Here is a 16,583-nt window from a genome sequence, read left to right as displayed (position 1 = left end):
CCGGTGTTCCTCAACCTAGCCTCTCCCAACACAATGGACAGCCCGCGAGAAAACCCCAATTCTACTTTCATAATGTCTACTCACCAGAATAATACTCGATCCCCCCGTGCCCGCATTAATAATTATCTCGAAGACACACTTGAGACTGTGCTGAGCCAGCTCACACTCTCCGATGATGGGGACAACCAGAACGCAACAATCACCTTAAAGCGAAGAGCAGCAAATGCGAACACTCTCTTTCGTATAGATCCCTCGACAGGTGCGCTTGGAAGCATTCGGGCAGAAACGACAGTCGCATATTCGTTTCCAGGAAAAGATGGATACGAAGCGTGGAGATTTAGTGAGACCTTGTCGCCATCAATGGAAGCTAGTTAGCATTGACTTTTGCAGCTATTGCTCTTCGCATTCTCTCTGCCATACGTGAAGCCGTGGAAGTTGGGCTGGCGATTTCGATAAGGTGCGTACATGACCCCAGATTGTGCATCCGAAGACGAAATCTGATATAAATGTTATGATAGAGATATATATTACAGTGATCCGGAGTACTTCGGGTCCCAGGGTGTTGTGAGCCGGTTTGTTGACGACCTGGCACTCACGATTGGCGTGGAAAGGTCTGACTTGAACGTGGTATTTGCCCTGAAACTATCTACAGTTGCACTGTGCCTTGACCGTAAACACAATAGGAAGCCGCCGCGAAGGGTCTTGTCACGGGATACTACCAATCAGTAATGGCAAGAGATGGTATCGTTGGTGAGCGAGAATCAACGAAGGCATGAATAATTAGCCTTCGCTAGTAACAGTGGTGCTAATATGATTGCTTTCAGGATTGCCTTATACCGCAGGTACAAGACATAGAGGAGCTTGATACTCCAGAAGTTGAGTGGGTCCTAATTATCGAGAAAGAAGTATATCCTGGAAAACTGGACCCCTGCATAATGCATTCAGATACTTATCGCAATAGGCTGTCTTCCGAAGACTCGCGCGCAGCAACTTCCACATCCACGCCGCAACTGGAAAGGGGATCCTGGTCACGGTAAGCCCGTAAGCCCTATATACTCTGAAGTACGAAGATGAACGAAAATAAATAACGAAAAATATAGGGAAAGGGATACCCAGATCTCGGAACCCGCGCATTCATCCACAAGATCATGGATATACTGCCATCACGATCTGGCCGACCTCCGCACTGCTACGCTCTTGTCGACGGTGATCCAGATGGAATGGCTATCATGTCTACATATAAATACGGCTCAATGGCGCATACACACGAGAACTGGAAACTGAATATCCTATCTCTGCGCTGGCTAGGGCTACGTACGTCGGAGGTAGTCGAGAGTTTAGGACCTGATGGTGACGAAGCACTGATGTCTCTGACGCGGAGGGACCGGAGGAAGATTATTTCAATGTTGTCAAACAATCCTGTGTGGGCGGTTGATGGGCCCGAGCCAGAATGGCGAGTGGAGTTGCAGCGCATGCTCATGTTGAATGTGAAAGCTGAGGTTGAAATATTGTATGACCAGGAAGATGGACTTGAAGGGTGGGTCGATCGGAAGATGAGGCGATAGTAACAATCATTCCGCAAATTTATTGATACTCGGATATGTGACCAGTATATAAATACTCGGATCCATGTGTAGAAAGTAAAGTAGAAGCACCAGGAACGAATATCAACCCAACGCCCACCCGTCCTAAACGCGATGCACGATTAATGGGATATGAACAGGGCTATACATGCACTGAGCAGCAGCAGAATAAAAAGGGACGAAATGCCAACGAAAAACCAGCCTTGAATATGTACATGCGAACCAAGACCTAAGCATGGCGACGAACCTTGCTTACAATCCCAGACCCTTTTTCACCTCGTCTTTGACCTTCTTTTCATACTCGGCTCTCCGCTCCCTCCACATCTTCGCTGCCTCCACGTTCGCCGGACTCTCGTCATTCGGCTCCGCAAGCATGCTCATCACGGAGATAAGGATCTTCTCCACACTCTGAATAGGCGACCACCGCTCCGACGCATGTTCATAGTGATTAGGGTCATCGCCAGGGGGATGAAGGATAGAAATGCAGACCGTTCCGTTAGGGTAGACTGCGATTAAGCAATCATTAGAATAGGTCCCCACAAATAATAGATAAGGACTGAGCTCACCATTTGGATGCCAGACCCCACCACCAACGAACTTCATCGTAGGCGGGCTAAGCGGGTAATCTTTTGGAAACTTGAGTTCTGCGGCGAAGATGCCGCCCTCGTAAGGCGTGCCCTCAGGACCCTGGATGAGGGCTTCCCAGTGGAACATGTTATCTTCCGAGACAGGCCCCGCGGTGATACCATCCGGGGGGTTTGTTGAGAGCGTCTTGTACTCGCGAAAGAGACGGTTTTGTGTCATGGACGACATGTTTGGCAGAAGATATTATTTGGGGGTCAAGCTATCGTCCCTGATGACTATTGCAGAGCGGTTTGCCAGGGCAATGGCTCTGAATTCGCGGTGGTGATGCGGAGAAGAAGTCGGCGGAGTGGGGAAGGAGGTGTTGAGTCGGAGTTGATTGTTGACCGGCCGCAGGATGGAGGGGACGAACGATAGAACAGAAAAGGGCCACCTTTGAGAAAATTAAGCAGTGGATCTAAGAATCGGCTAGAGTAGATCCTGTGGCGATAAGGAAACTATGGAGAGAACCAAGAATCGGCTCTTTGTGTCCACGATTAGTGACCACCCGGTGATGCTTCGCTGATGCCTCAGGCATAAAAGTTCGACATCATACTAAGAGATGAAGTCTTACGGGAGATATTAGGAATTTGTTAATAATACAAAGTTTGTATAGTTATATCAAATGTGTCGTGTCTCATCAAAGTATGCTATTAACAAGCCTGGTCTATTAAGTAATGTACAAGGGCCTTGTCGCCACAAAGGCCTGATAGACACTGCTTTGTAGGTCTAGAAGAAATCATAATCATCCCCTCCGCCCCCTCCGTCTCCTCCATCATCATCATCGTATTCATCCGCCCATGGATTATCTGACTGGCGGTCACTTTTTTGTTCTGGAGCCCAGACATCGCCATACGGACCCGTTTGGCTGCCCGTTGGTGAATTCTGATCCACGGGTGGCTGAGTCGGTGCACCTCCTTGCGGTCGACTTTCGCCCGTCGTACCTCTGGACATGGCATCGTATCCTGCCATCGCACCTGCTCCAGCGACACCTGCCGCAGCGCCTTCACCCATACTTCCAGCAGCCCCTCTTCCAACGGTCCCAGCCGCGGCTTCGCCTACAGCCCCAGCTTCGCCAGTTGCTGCACCACCAGCTGCGGCATCTCCGCCAACACCGGGAATCCACATTGGGAAGAATCCCATGCCACCGGCACCACTGTGGCGACTGAAATAGTCGAAATCAACACTGACAGCCGTGGCCAGCATAACGGCTCGCTGATCAAGAGTCATGCCAGTGATCGAGGTACCCTGACCCGGTGCTTCAGCAGGTTTGAGAGCTGCCGAATCCATCCGTAGAGCATAAACACCAGTATCCGTGAAGATTTCACGAGCAAATCCGACAAAGTCACGATTAACGGACCCGATCAAACGGTTATCGGCAGAGCGCAACGAAAAGTCCCATGATAAGAAGGGCTCATCGACGTAAGCAAATTGATTAAATTCGCCAAAATCGCGATTCCCTTCCGGTGTCTGGGATAGTTGCATTTGCTGAGAATTGGACAGCCCGGTCTCCGTCAGAGGTATCCGCTGAGTTCCCATCTCAGTCGCAATATTAGGTGAATGATGGTATGTAAATAAGTTGTATTTGCGCCGCAGTGGCGCCCACTGTTGCTGTGCTTCTCCAATGACGCGCATCTCATCAATTGCAAGCGGTGATACTCGGGCATTTGGGTAATCCGAGGCCTGCGCAAGAGAGCCGGGAGTATTGGGTTGAAGGGCGGAAGACGAAGAGTGTGAGCTTGTACCGGCGTTGAAAGGATCGTATACTCGAATCCGTGAATTGATCCATGAAAACGGACGATGGAACTGAGATATTAGCCAGATATGTAAAAGCATAGGCCGCAGGAAGCTTACTCGGAGGACTTCGTTCTCGTGTCTATCAAATACATGCGTAACAAAGCTTCGGTGTGTGCGAAACCATTGTCGCGCCATCATGCTCCCCATCCCTCTCTCCTGCTCTGCCATATATCCAACATGATTTCCTGCCGCATCTAGTATCACGTACTTATTGGCTTGCTCGAAGCCGCTAACCAAGAAAAGTCAGACTCTATCTGTTAAATAAATATGTAAGTGTGTCACTAACATCATTACATTCATCAACTCCAGCTGTCGTTGCACAACCAGTCCGGAGTTCGCTAGAATCCCAGTGGCGGGATGGGATTCCTTGAGGACACCATGGGGATCCTCCGGGATGTAGACGGGCGAAAGCAGTGTATTTTGCGCGGGGTCATAATTCGGAACTGGGGTTCCAGTGTTTCCTGCCTGTGTTTGGGAGGGCTCCGCATCATTTCGAATCGGGGTAGGCCTTCGAATGGAGTTTCGAGGACCGCGAGCGGGCGTGGCTCGACCTCTCGTGAAAGAGCTGGCGGAAGCTCTTGGGCATGAAAACCACCTCGCGGGGGGTATTTGGACTCTTCTGGTCCACATAAGAAAGCGATATTTCGGATAATATACTTAAGACTATGAAAAATCTATATGAAGAGAGTTGTCGGTACGATAAAGGCAAGACGGAGTTCTTCTTGGTCGAGAATCCAAAATGACGAAGGCGGCGGAATTAGCGGGGATAAGAAGGCAGAACGATCGAGAACGTGAGACGAACGACGGTGAGTTGTACGACCCCCTGAACAACTAGAAACCTTGATTTTCTTTCTTTCTTTCTTTTTTTCTTTTTTTTTTCTCCAAGTCCAATACACGATTTTACGAGGCTTGCAGTTTGTTGTTAAGCCTATATTTATTCTGCCGGAGGTTTCCATATGATCCGTACACACAACGGACAAACCAAATCATTTATAAACAGCAACTCCGGTGACAATTAAGCCAAAATAAACACACTTAATAGTATCCGTCAATCAAAGAAGACCTTTCCGAGCCAGCTCTACCTTTCGCGCAGCTTCCCCAGGCTTGTACCCTCCCCTCGAGACACAGACTGCACTGCCGTCGCCCAGCTCGAACTTCTCCTCCGCGGCAGGGTGTGGGCACGGGCAATGGTGCGGGAAATGAACGCAGGCGAGGGTACCAGGGCATAGATATTTATCGCATCGGGCTGTCGGAATGTTAGCTTCCTGATTGGATATAGAAAACAGAAAGAAAGCCCGCAGGTTAACTGCGGAAATCAAGTACCTCCTTCCCACATGCTCTGGTATCGAGAACTGTCGCTGGGTACATTTTGTTGTGAATTTTGCTGACGTTCTTGACCGCCTCCAAACATGTGCTCGAAGAATTGAAACTGCGCGTGCGCCAAAGAGACTAGAAGGAGGAGAGCCCCAAGAGATCGGACTATGTTGAACATCGTAGCGAGCTCGGTGGTATGCAACTCCCTAAAACAAGATATGAATCATTCAGAATACCTCAAACCAACTCAATCTTCAACAAGTGAGAAGAAGTGCAGGACAAACTTGACTACAGAGAAGCAATAAGAAGAGTATATCTTGTGAAATGCCACCTTCCAATAAGCTGTAGACTGCACGTGACAAACGCCAAGACTCCCGTCCCCGAGAAAAAAGTCGCTCCGAACCTCAACTCCGTCCAAACGCCCCAGATTGCAATCAAGAAACAATCGCGCAATGATGCTTCAACCCAGGCTCTTAACGCCCCTCCGGGCCCTGGGAGGAGCACTTGCTCGGTCACCTACACCAATATCCCGCCTACTCCCGCAACAATCAACATCACAATCGCTTCTCCGCCGGACAGCCTCCGCTGCGACAACACCATCACAAATCCTTTCCAGCAACCTCCCTCTGTTTTCATTCTCCCAAGTCCGACATGCTTCTCACTCTGCCCAAGGAGCCGCAAACAAACACTCTCGTGATCCAGCCGGAAAGCGCCTCGGCGCGAAACGCACAGGCGGCGAATACGTCGTTCCCGGGTGCATCATCTTCCGCCAGCGCGGCACAAAATGGTTTCCCGGTGAGAACTGCGCCATGGGAAGGGACCACACCATTTACGCTACGGAGGCCGGATATGTACGCTATTACCTTGACCCCGAGCGCCATTCGGAGAGGAAGTATATCGGAATCGTCTTTGAGAAGGAAGGCAAGTTACCTACGCCCCGGAATGCGCCGAGCCGACGCAAGTTGAACCGAGTTGCTGTGCCGAGATTGCCGGAGGTTATCGAGGAAGGACAACCGGATCTAACTGTTGTCATGAATGAGAGCGGGACAACGGTTGGGGATGTGGCGGCTGTGGATGCGGGCGCTGGGAAGCAGTTGCGCCCAGGGTACATGTGGCGTGAGGCAAACTGGCAGATTGGACGCGCCGCTGAGAAGGCCGGTATCACCGCCAAGCCGTACAAGAAGGATAATCGGTGGTTGGCTTGGAGGAAGAGACAGGCTAGAGCTGAACGTGTTGCCCAGATGAAGAGTTTGAAGAATAAGAAGAAGGCGTCGAAGAAGGCTAAGCGATGAATGATTGACCCTCTAATAGTTTGTCTTCAATTGCTCGTGTTCTCATCTTGGGGCTGGTGTTCTCTGTACTATAGGAAGATATTATGTGATAAGCCTCTGTTCAATATAACCACTTTTCAGATTATTACCAAGCAAAATAATAAATAAAAACCAAGGTCATTCTTAACATCAATAACGTGATATCTAACATAAAACAAACAAGGGGGTATATTGTGCTATTGGGAGGTCGTTGTACTCCAACGTCATATCCTTCGTACATAAAAGAAAACAGATATATGACAAACATAGATTACAAGTGAGTTTGAGGTACGGTGCAAGGCCGACAATGTCACTGATCAACTAATCGGCCAAGAATCAAACTCTGGCAGACAAACTCATTGCCCACGACCCGAACGCCGTTGTTTAAGCTCAGGTCATCCCCATTTACTGGCTCAGTAAGCCTGGACTTCCTCCGTTTCTTTGACGGCAGCGATGCTGGTCCACCGTTCCCTGCAGTCAGGGCTTTTGCTGCCTTGTCATCATCGTCGATATAAACCCAGTCCCAACTGGATGATTCTTCGCCTGAATTTTGCTGGTCGAGGATGGCTCGAGCTGACCGAATATCAGGAACGCGTTCAATTTTTGACGCGCCCAGAGCGTATGTTAGGAAGATATAAGCCTTCCTTCGTTCCTCGTCTGCCTTGCCACTACGGCCCGTAATGAGCAACACAGACTGGCCGTTCAAAAGATTTGGCCGCGCTGCAACAGTTTCAGAAAATCGAGCTTTCGTGGCTGGGTAGGGCGTGAGAATTCTTGACTTTGTTGCTCCGTTGAGGTATGATGATTCGCCTGAAGGGAGAAGATACATCTCCCAATCTAGAACCTGACCTTTTGCAACACAATCTTCTATCCAGCGGTCTGACAGACATGGAAGGCTAAGAGCCAATGCCTGCATGTATTTCGGGCGACGAGAGTGTTTATCTGCGATCAAACATGCGAATCCAACTTCCTCCGCCCCGGGCCTAAGACGGAGACCACCATTGGCGCCTGTTGCTTGCGGAGCTGGTGATTTCGTCGGTGTCGTCAGGGGCGCGTTCAACGGCAACTCGAATAATTCGTTGAACCCGTCCTCGAGAATTCGCCCATCATTTTCTAGGATCATCTTCGTTACGCGGTGCTTGGTCTCGCTCTTGTCACCATACGACACTGCAAATACCATTCCAGAAAACAAGCCATTTGAAAGACGGAAGCTGCGGGATAGCCGCGTGCTCGGCGATGTAGGTGTAAGGTGCCGATCTGAAGGGGTTTGCGGCCTATTTTCTGCGCTCACAGACACGGAGTTGTAAGTGTAGGGCCGGTCTTTGAGTTGGTTCCATAGTATGGTGTCCAGGTATATTCGGGAGATGGGGACGTTGATAACATTTTCCGGGCCTGAGAGCCCTCCGCTGGGAAGACTCTTGCGTTGCTTCGGCCCCAAGACAACGGTTAAGTGCCCGTGCACGTCGGTGACTGGAATGAACCCCGTTGCAGTCTCATTCGACTGTAACTCGTCTGCACTTAACTTGTCGGTGAAGCCTCTGATAATGTGGGTAACTTTAGGAACATTTGGCATATCCACTTTCACTGCATCGCCGATCCGCAGTTCGAGCCTCTTAACGGTACCTAGCGGCACCTCAACTGGAGCGCTGTCTTCAAATTTGACCAGGTACTGATCCTGGGGGGTTCCAAATGGCTTTCCAAAGCAAGCTGCCGGATAGTACGCCCGCTTCTGGCCCCTCCAGGGCGCAAGGACCTGATTTGGCGCTACTAGAATAGTATCAAGAGCAGGTTGTTGGTCTTCGTCGGCGAGTGCTTCCTCAACGATCGGTGCACTGCTTGGTGCCCCAGGAACTGGGGTAGGAGTAATTTCCTCCGAGTTCGGAGCAGGAGCGGGAACTGAAGCGGAAACAGGTGCGGGAACAGGGGCAGGAATAGGTTGCGAGCCTTCTTTCGTCTCGGATACTGGAGCAGGTGGAGGTGGACGTTCTCGAGCGAGAGAACGGGCAAATATCCTTGATCTTTCTTTGCTAGAGACCTTGAATTTCGGTGAATCTTCCATATCCCAGAAGGAATCGGATCGTCTCGAAGATTTCGGCCGTCCGGGAAACGTACGCTGACGCTGGCCGACCAGTTCTGTTGGTTGTGGAGGTGGTGCCACGGCCACCTCTTCAACCTCTTGTGGCGGAGTTAGACGTACTTTTGAACGGGGTGTAACTGGGATTATTGGGTCAGAGGCTGGGATATTCCGACCATCGTTGCTCCGTCGTTTCTTGCGTGGTGGAATGGGTGACATTGCGACAGCAGACCGGAATTCGTGATCGTCTGCACTCATGATATTGATGTTAACATCGAATGCCGAGCCTCCAACTTGGGGCGAAGCATCAGCCGCTATTTCCGTCAAGGCCCTGCGCTGCCTTCCACTCGGGCTTGACAGTATTTTGGAATTGAACAAGGGTTTAATGGGAGAAGAACTATCGGAGACAAGGGGCTGTGACTGGTTGGCACGATCAAATGTTCTCGGGAGAGGAGGAGGTAGGTCATCATCCTCTTGGTCCCCGGGATCGTTGTTTCCATCACTCATCCAGCCTTCATTATTTACGTGGTTCGGACTTGTCTCTGGAATAGTGGCGAATTGTTGTAAATCGTGGGAGCTTCGCTGCTGCTGATGCACAGGTGTTTCGGCTATACGGGACGGCATTGAAGACGATTTGCCTCGAGAACCGTGCACCGTTGCCTTGTCTCCGTTGTCAATGCTGCTTGGAGCCGATGAGTTTTTGAAACGGACAAAATTGGTTTGCGGGCCCATAGAGCCTTCCCGGGACGGATTGGAGGACCTAATAAGGCCGGCGGCAATATCGGGTCGAGTCGGACTAAAACTAACAACATGGGCGGTTTCAAACTGGTTGTTACCTTGTTGAGACCCCTGGATGGAAACTCGATGATTAACCTCCCTAGCAGGGATCGAGTGGCATTGTTCGTGACTAGGCGTGGATCTGTTTTGTAGTTGAGAGCCATGCGAACGACTTTGGCTTCGGTTACTCGGACTGTCAACAAGTTCATCTTCGGGCTGCTCCACATAATCACGGCCAGGAGAGCGCTGTGAATCTTTCACCACATATATCGGTGATGATCTAATCGCATCAACTGGACCGTCATTTAATCCATCGTTCTGTGGATGCGGCTGTGTATCTAATGATGACTTTGCGGACCCTTTGTGAGGAGCAAGCGGACTCTCATGTAGAGAGAGGGCCTGAGAAAGACGGTCGTGGGCACTTTCTGTGTTAGATAGGCCGGCGGTAGACGGGTCATTACAATTCTCTTTATCTTCCTCGGTTGATGAATTGGGCGGTTGAGATCGTGGGGTAGGGTTCCGTAATTCTTCCTCTTGCTCTGTCTCTTCTTCACTCGTCCCCACAGTCTGCAGCTCCGAAGTAGGGCCATGTGGTTCTTCGAGTATAGTTTCTGTAGACCCATCCGCTGATCCTCGCCGAGGAGCCCCAGTTAACGAACCGGCTATACTCCCTGCCTGGTTCTCAATGGGGCTGAATTGCCTCGCAGGCGCCGAGAGCATGGCGAACTGTACCCCAGCCTCCTCATTAATTCTCCGCTGACGACTCTGACGTTCAACAAAGCTAGGTTCCTTATCAAACTCTCCATCACTCTGATCTTCGTAGATATGGTCGGCAGATCGGGTCATTCTGTCTTTTAATAAGTCATTCCTGTTGGTTTGAGATTCTTTCATGGTCACATATTTCAACGGCGTGTCCGATGACTCGCGTGGGAAAGTTGCTGCGATGGTATTGAACGGGGACGTGAGGGACCGAGCAAGTGGCCGGTGTTGTATTGGGACATTCGGGGAGGGCCGGTCGGACATGAAATCTGACTGTAGGCCATTGACAAGAGGGGACGATGGTGCCTGCGTGGCCTTGAACACTTGGCTAAGAGCCATGATACCACTGGCCGATTCTAGATCCGATGCTAGAGGATTCCGAGAAACCAGAGGAGAGCCCGTAGAGATAGTCCCAACATCATGCTGCTTCGTCGCTGTCACAGGAGTCTTTGTAACAAATCTTTGAGATTCTGGGAAATGATCACGCTCGTAAACAAGAGGAGAAGAGTCGCCTATTCGAGAGCTGCTCTGATCATCATTTTCATTCTCATTCTCGTCGGTGTTGGGTGCACGAATTTGAGCGGCATCAAATCCAGAAAGCAGGTCTATATGACCACTATCCCCCTCCTGCAGTGACATGAGTGTATTCCGATCAAAAGCATTACTATCAAATCCATTGTTGCCGGTTTCTTTGTTTTGTTGGATAATTTTGTCAATTATCGACTGGGAAATCTCCTGGGTGTCCGAAGGCAGTGCTTCGGCAGAACTCATCTTCACAGTGGGTTTCCCTGTGGAGGATAGCAGTGCTGTTCGTTCAGGAGACTGCCGATTCGTATTTAATAGCTCTGCAGCATAATGGCCCTTCTTCCCCCCTGCTCCAACGGTTCCGTGCACAGGCGACTTGTCGGGCGCGATTCGAGAAATGGATGTCTCGACAGGCTCATCCGCGAGCCGCAAGGTTACCGAATCGTGGCTGTCTTGGGGAGTATTCGTTTCAGCTGTTATGGGCGCATAAAACAAGGCCTGCGATGCCTGAGCAAACGAGTGGCGTTGGTTAGTGCAGGGATCATGGCTGGAGATTGACCTGTAATACTCACTAAACCCAGCGCGTCGCGTTGCAGCCTCGCGATATCTACGCTGTCGTCCTGGGTTTCCATTATCGCAATCAGCCCACAGATATTAGTGTTAAAAAACGCCCAATTACCCGCATTTTTCGCCTGCCTTTACTTGTCGCCGCAGGAGTCTTGAACAATGCCAGAAGATGTTGAGTTTTATCCAGTAAGTTATCCGAATCGAACGCGAAACGCGTGGGACACGTGATTCTGTAATATTACCTATTTAAGTTAGACCAAAACTATTGGTTCGACATCTGGCGACAGCCTATAGGAATTCTGACCGACTTCCTGCAACTTCCTACAAAGAATAAGGTGGTTGTCTGAAGGAATCAATTATTTTGACACCAATTTCACTTATGCAGCCCTGCCCTGAAATGCAGGCAGTGTTAACTGTTTAATTATAAATATAGTTACCCCGAACATCAAAATGACCAAATGAATGGATATTCACCGCTAAGATCAAGAAAGTCTCCAATGTTGCACAGGTTATTCAAGACTAGTCCCGAGAGCGATTCGGTATCCAGCGCCTGATTACTAGCTCTCTTACGGAATAGCGAGTAAGCAATGCCCCAATATCTAAGTCATCAGTCGAGCCAGATCCCAGTGATTGCGCTGGGGGTGGTATCTCCACATAGCAAACAACAAGAGTCTTCTTCACCTGCGCCTGAACACGGTTAACGCAGTGGAACCACCACCAGCTCCGTGCCTGTTTACCAGCACACTCCGCTCTGCGATCTTCGGTTTCAGACCAGTATGGATGGTCATATGAAGGAATAATCACGACGGCGAACTCGGCATGGGAAAAAACTGGGCCGCGGTTGTATAGTAGGTAGTCGACTCCGAATTTTACACCGGAGCGGACGACCCACCCCAGGGATCGAAAATGGTGGTACACAACGTAGGAAATAAGAAAAGGGTCGTCAGTTTTCAGGTCGAGGGACATATCCCGAGGAGGCGAGTATGAATGGTGACAAAACCGTGTAAGTAGTGAACGCGGCGACAGAACCGTTTTTTGATCCTCGTCGAACACGTGTAAAGCTCCCAGTCCGTATACAAGGAAAAACGCTTCCTCGTTGGATATTTGGAGGTGTTCTTCGTTATCTACCGTCGTTTCTTGAGTGGACTCGCCCCCGTTGACTATTGTATCTTCGGGCTGCTTAAACGTGGAGTCATTTCCTTTGGTTGTGGTAGAGAATCGGACCGCTTTGCCGGCAGTCTCCCTATCCCGTTTCGCTAGTTGTTGCGCTTCAAAGACCTTGGCTTCTCTGGCTTTCTTTACAGAAAACTTTTCTGCAGTTATGGTAGTGCCATTTATGGCACCAGATGGCAGCCCGGATTGAGTTTCTGGACTCGTGCGATCTTCTCTTGCAGCGGCTTCTGCCTGAAGCCTTTGCTCGATTATCAACTTCTCTGACCTTGCTCTTTGGAGTTTCAATTCACGGCGCTCGGCTCTTCGCTGGCGAGTAACTTCTTCACTTGTCATACCTCCAAGGAGTCCCCTCCGCTTTTTTTCTTGATCTAGCCAGGTCGGCTCGCTTCGGCTTAGACTTCCTTTTCCAAAGAAGCCCATTTCCCATAAAGCTCGAACAGTCTTTTCATCGGTGACATGGACCGACGACGTGTTTGGATCGAAATAGGCGGAGTGGGTATCATTGTGAGGCGGAGCAATGAAATATGTAAGGTAGGAAAGTAGCACACTGACAATGGAGAGTGGGTTATGTGGGATCAGAGGAGGAAGTGGATGGACAGTGAGAGGAAGAGGGAAACGGTGAATGTGCCTATAATCCGGCCTTTGGCGTCTCGGTGGCCGGGTTTTTGCAGGAGTAACCGGCTCCTGTGTAGAGAGACCGATATTAGGTTGGGGTTGAAAAGCCATTGTAGAATATTATTCAATTGGATTGTCTTTGAGTATCTACTACGGTTTGAAGGATCAGCAAGGCGTCTCTTCATTACAGTAAACAATCCCTAGACTCAAAAAGACGTGTTGCGATTTATGTTCCTCAGATACCGTTGTAGTCTGATAAAAGCAGTCATTGACAACAGCTAGAAATCAAGGTTGCCATTGCCTTAGCTTTAAGGAGTCATCACCGGAACAAACGCGAATACTTCTTCTGAGTCCAAGACAGTTCTGGGTTTTGAGGCTTACCAGAAAAACTGTGTTTCTGGGATATCAAGCCGAGTGGGATAACCAGCACTGGGAGGTAGCGTGGACAATTATAACGACTAGAGTAGGCTAGCGATGAGTAACATGCACTGCATCAAGTGTCATGCTGAAGTCTTGCTTGTATGAACTTCGTCAAACTCATCCCTTCTCTTCTGTCACGAACAGCGTTTTCGCTTATTCTTGGGTTGCGGGAGCAAAAATTTCGGAATCGCAGCGCGGTTAAAAAGCGCACGGCGATGACTCAGCCGAGGTCGCATGGTCCGTGCATCGCCCTCTCATCCAAAAATTTTCCTGCTTCGCATCCAGAGTTGTCGAGCAAAGCTACAGTTCTCGCAGTTCAATTTCCGCCGCTATTTGCAAGTATATCTGTTAAGTGAGTTTTCCTATATGAGATACACTATTCATGCTTTATGTCGCTGACAAAAATTACCTAGAATGCATCTTATGGTATGTTCAGATCCCGGTTCTCTCTCAATCCAAGGCACTCGGCTTCGAGTTATTCGATCGCTACACCTTGAGCAACTTCAAGGAACTTTTTCGTGTAAAGTCTAAACGACTCCGATTAGTACACTCTGGACCAGGAGGGAAAGCGTGTCTACACGCTGAAGAAGGTCTCTCCCTCCGGCGAAGTCACAAAGAGCGCTCATCCCGCTCGTTTCTCTCCGGATGACAAGTACTCTCGGTAAGCTTCTACTTGCGCCTCCGTGTATACATGTCTCTATGCCGTGGTTTCTACGACGATACTAATCAAGTTACTCTCGCATTTAGACACCGTGTCACACTCAAGAAGAGATACAGTCTTCTGCTCACCCAGCAGGCCGGTATGTTAATCGGTTCCCATCCACTATGTGAAAGCAAGGTCTAACTGTTCTTGGTACAGACAAAGAGGCTGCGCAACTATAGAGCTTAAAATTTTGATTTGTTGGAGTAATACCAAAAGGTGGTTCCGATTTATTTGCTGGCGAATGGTGTTAAAACATGGATTAAGATATACGAAATTTTAAATTTCACGATACCAATAATTTCACCTCAGGGCAGTCCTATAGTAGGCGTGAGATACAGTGACGCTACTGATAACTGATGCATTTCTTGTAATTGATTCAATATTCCTTACATTTAGCGATATACTCTATGAACCACTAGCATTCAACCGATCATAAATCCTTTGACTTTGCCCGAAACCATCTTGACTTTTGTGCACCATAAACTCCGAGCCACATAATGCATTTAGAAAAAAGGAAATTAGACATTCATCGCTTTCTGGAATTCACGTGTCTTCCGGCTCCGACCCTGATACGGCCGGTCTGTTTGTTCCTTTCTCCAGTGAGAATACCGGGAAGGTAGTCATCGTCCATCAGATCTCGTTCTCTCCGAAGTTTGCGGTTCTGCTCCGCCGTAGCTCTGGTATATTCCTTTTGGTCTTCGGCGAGGATCAGTTCTGTACCCCAGCCGCCTTTGCCGCCGCCACCTTTCCACTTTCCGTTGGAGCTGCCATGGACAGGTTTAGGAACGCTAAAAACGTTTCCTCTATTATTCCACTGCATATTCTTTTTCAGGTGCATCTTGAACTGTCCATTGGCATCGGTGGTGCATGATACACGAGTGAGGGTGTCTCCACCGCAGCGCGGACAGAACTGTTTGTTCATGTCCTTGGTAATTGAGAAACATGCGTGGCAGCGTTTGACAAAAGACTTCAGATGCTTGATCCTCTGCAGCGTAGCTGTAGACAGGAGGTTCAGATTCATTTGCAGCAGAACGTTTTGACACTATTCAACGTTAGTCAACGGCTCAATATTTCGCCAGGTATGAAGGCTAAACCAACCGCAAAATCAGTAGTCATCGTCGCAACTTGCATCACTTTGGGCTCAGGGGCAGTGGTTGTCGAGCCGGTTTCATCGCGGACCTGTCGCTTTTTCAAGTTTGATGGAGTAATCCACTCGCCGCCGTCAGAAGCTTCTCCGTCTTCCTCGTTCCCAGCTTGGTTTTCGGTCTCGGGGTCTTCTTGCTCGCTCTTTTCTGTCCCAGGGGCATCCGTCTCAGCAATCTCAGCATTATATTCTTGCTCCTTGTTTTCGAGTGATGCCGTTCTAAGGTCCTCAGTGACCTGCTCGATGGCTGGTTGTTCCATGTTTTCTTCCGTCTTCGCGGCCTCCTGCTGGGGCTGCCCTGATTCCGTTTCGGCCACCTTCGCAGGAGGCTTGCCGTTCACTTGTTTCTGTCCGGGCACGCTACGTAGCCGCCAATCCCCGCCATTCCTCTCGCACTCAACTTCATATGCGAGAGCCAAGACCTCAATATCGGTTCTACTCAGCACTGCCCTGTCGCCAGTCTTTCTCGCAAACTCAGCCACTAAAGCGACGCTTTTCGGAGATGGGTTGCGTTGTCTCAAGAAGGGAAGGTACAAGGTTTCAACTCGTTGACGGGCATCGGGATCTCTGATTTCAGCAACTACTGAGGGTGTGATAAGGAGCTCCTCGCATTGTGCCAGTAGGGTAGAAAGTGGGGGGTTATTCTTGAGAATGGGACCGGCGTCAAGAACAATCGTGTGGACGGGTTTTGCAGTTGCGGATTCCGCCATATTGGGCAGATCGAAAATGGTGTGATGCTTTCCAAACGTCTCGAGCCGGGTCAGAAAATGATGACAGTCGTGGTGTTGCGGGGTTGTTAAGATTTGCGGTGGTGGTGGGTTTGAAATCTGCTGGGTTTTTTGTTGGTCCGTGCGTTATACTTATCTTATCGGTTCCTCATACTCCAAAGCCCTGGTTCGATTGATTCCTCCATTGTTCTCCCACTGATACCCTGAGCATGTGTTTTTCAAGGTCTTTTCTGTGCTTGGAATAAGTGCCTCGTTTCAGACACCAGTTCTTCGGGTTCTTTCGCTAACTGCAAGTGAATATTATGCTACCCTGCAATGTGGGCGAAGCATAACTCTGTTGCTCGAACGAGAGTAATCTAGGACCCATTCGCATTGCCATCGGCAATTTGGGCACCAAATGATCTCCCCAAGAATGGGGTGCTAATATGCTGAAATCTGACACTTGCTCGCTAATTGCGACTCGAATTCAGAAC

The 16,583-nt window shown here is 49.5% G+C and overlaps 8 protein-coding genes across 8 annotated transcripts; 3 read left to right on the top strand and 5 right to left on the bottom strand.

The window, feature by feature from the left end:
* Positions 1–72: 72 nt before the first annotated feature.
* Positions 73–1,565, top strand: ASPSYDRAFT_94458 (putative meiosis-specific topoisomerase Spo11; the record flags this gene model as incomplete). Its single annotated transcript, XM_040852970.1, has 7 exons — positions 73–340; positions 391–457; positions 519–627; positions 684–746; positions 825–905; positions 962–1,033; positions 1,101–1,565. The coding sequence occupies 7 exons, from the start codon at positions 73–75 to the stop codon at positions 1,563–1,565; spliced, it is 1,125 nt and encodes a 374-aa protein (XP_040697772.1).
* Positions 1,566–1,835: 270 nt separating this feature from the next.
* Positions 1,836–2,396, bottom strand: ASPSYDRAFT_94457 (E2 ubiquitin-conjugating protein UBC7; the record flags this gene model as incomplete). Its single annotated transcript, XM_040852969.1, has 2 exons — positions 1,836–2,089; positions 2,150–2,396. The coding sequence occupies 2 exons, from the start codon at positions 2,394–2,396 to the stop codon at positions 1,836–1,838; spliced, it is 501 nt and encodes a 166-aa protein (XP_040697771.1).
* A 413-nt stretch (positions 2,397–2,809) lies between these two features.
* Positions 2,810–4,722, bottom strand: ASPSYDRAFT_513510 (scramblase family protein). The gene is made up of 2 exons (XM_040848276.1): positions 4,288–4,722; positions 2,810–4,230 (listed from the first exon to the last, which is right to left on the bottom strand). Exons 1-2 carry the CDS (start codon positions 4,629–4,631, stop codon positions 2,934–2,936), a joined length of 1,641 nt encoding a protein of 546 aa, XP_040697770.1. The 5' UTR covers positions 4,632–4,722; the 3' UTR covers positions 2,810–2,933.
* A 331-nt stretch (positions 4,723–5,053) lies between these two features.
* On the bottom strand, positions 5,054–5,493 carry lcl2 (the record flags this gene model as incomplete). The annotated part of the gene is made up of 2 exons (XM_040850050.1): positions 5,054–5,247; positions 5,325–5,493. The coding sequence occupies 2 exons, from the start codon at positions 5,491–5,493 to the stop codon at positions 5,054–5,056; spliced, it is 363 nt and encodes a 120-aa protein (XP_040697769.1).
* Positions 5,494–5,767: 274 nt separating this feature from the next.
* Positions 5,768–6,607, top strand: ASPSYDRAFT_94455 (mitochondrial 54S ribosomal protein bL27m; the record flags this gene model as incomplete). The annotated part of the gene is made up of 1 exon (XM_040852968.1): positions 5,768–6,607. The coding sequence occupies one exon, from the start codon at positions 5,768–5,770 to the stop codon at positions 6,605–6,607; it is 840 nt and encodes a 279-aa protein (XP_040697768.1).
* Positions 6,608–6,935: 328 nt separating this feature from the next.
* Positions 6,936–13,226, bottom strand: ASPSYDRAFT_162004 (uncharacterized protein; the record flags this gene model as incomplete). Its single annotated transcript, XM_040843049.1, has 3 exons — positions 6,936–11,258; positions 11,333–11,380; positions 11,898–13,226. The coding sequence occupies 3 exons, from the start codon at positions 13,224–13,226 to the stop codon at positions 6,936–6,938; spliced, it is 5,700 nt and encodes a 1,899-aa protein (XP_040697767.1).
* A 590-nt stretch (positions 13,227–13,816) lies between these two features.
* On the top strand, positions 13,817–14,598 carry ASPSYDRAFT_50727 (H/ACA ribonucleoprotein complex subunit NOP10). Its single transcript, XM_040848139.1, has 5 exons — positions 13,817–13,887; positions 13,949–13,961; positions 14,081–14,196; positions 14,283–14,335; positions 14,395–14,598. Exons 2-5 carry the CDS (start codon positions 13,950–13,952, stop codon positions 14,415–14,417), a joined length of 204 nt encoding a protein of 67 aa, XP_040697766.1. The 5' UTR covers positions 13,817–13,887; position 13,949; the 3' UTR covers positions 14,418–14,598.
* A 166-nt stretch (positions 14,599–14,764) lies between these two features.
* On the bottom strand, positions 14,765–16,092 carry ASPSYDRAFT_94451 (rRNA-binding endoribonuclease; the record flags this gene model as incomplete). Its single annotated transcript, XM_040852967.1, has 2 exons — positions 14,765–15,280; positions 15,337–16,092. The coding sequence occupies 2 exons, from the start codon at positions 16,090–16,092 to the stop codon at positions 14,765–14,767; spliced, it is 1,272 nt and encodes a 423-aa protein (XP_040697765.1).
* Between the last annotated feature and the right edge of the window lie 491 nt (positions 16,093–16,583).

Source organism: Aspergillus sydowii (assembly GCF_001890705.1).
Source record: "Aspergillus sydowii CBS 593.65 unplaced genomic scaffold ASPSYscaffold_15, whole genome shotgun sequence".
Lineage (NCBI taxonomy): Eukaryota > Fungi > Ascomycota > Eurotiomycetes > Eurotiales > Aspergillaceae > Aspergillus > Aspergillus sydowii.
The sequence above is the reverse complement of the archived record's forward strand: the minus strand, read 5'-3'. Positions and strand labels throughout refer to the sequence as shown.

Coding starts and splice junctions, on each gene's coding strand:
- ASPSYDRAFT_513510 (XM_040848276.1), bottom strand. CDS start 4,631: ATGTGGACCAGAAGAGTCCAAATACCCCCCGCGAGGTGGTTTTCATGC. Junction 4,231..4,287: donor GAGTTGATGAATGTAATGAT/GTTAGTGACACA, acceptor TTTCTTGGTTAG/CGGCTTCGAGCAAGCCAATA.
- ASPSYDRAFT_50727 (XM_040848139.1), top strand. Junction 14,197..14,282: donor CCGGATGACAAGTACTCTCG/GTAAGCTTCTAC, acceptor TCTCGCATTTAG/ACACCGTGTCACACTCAAGA. Junction 14,336..14,394: donor TCTGCTCACCCAGCAGGCCG/GTATGTTAATCG, acceptor TTCTTGGTACAG/ACAAAGAGGCTGCGCAACTA.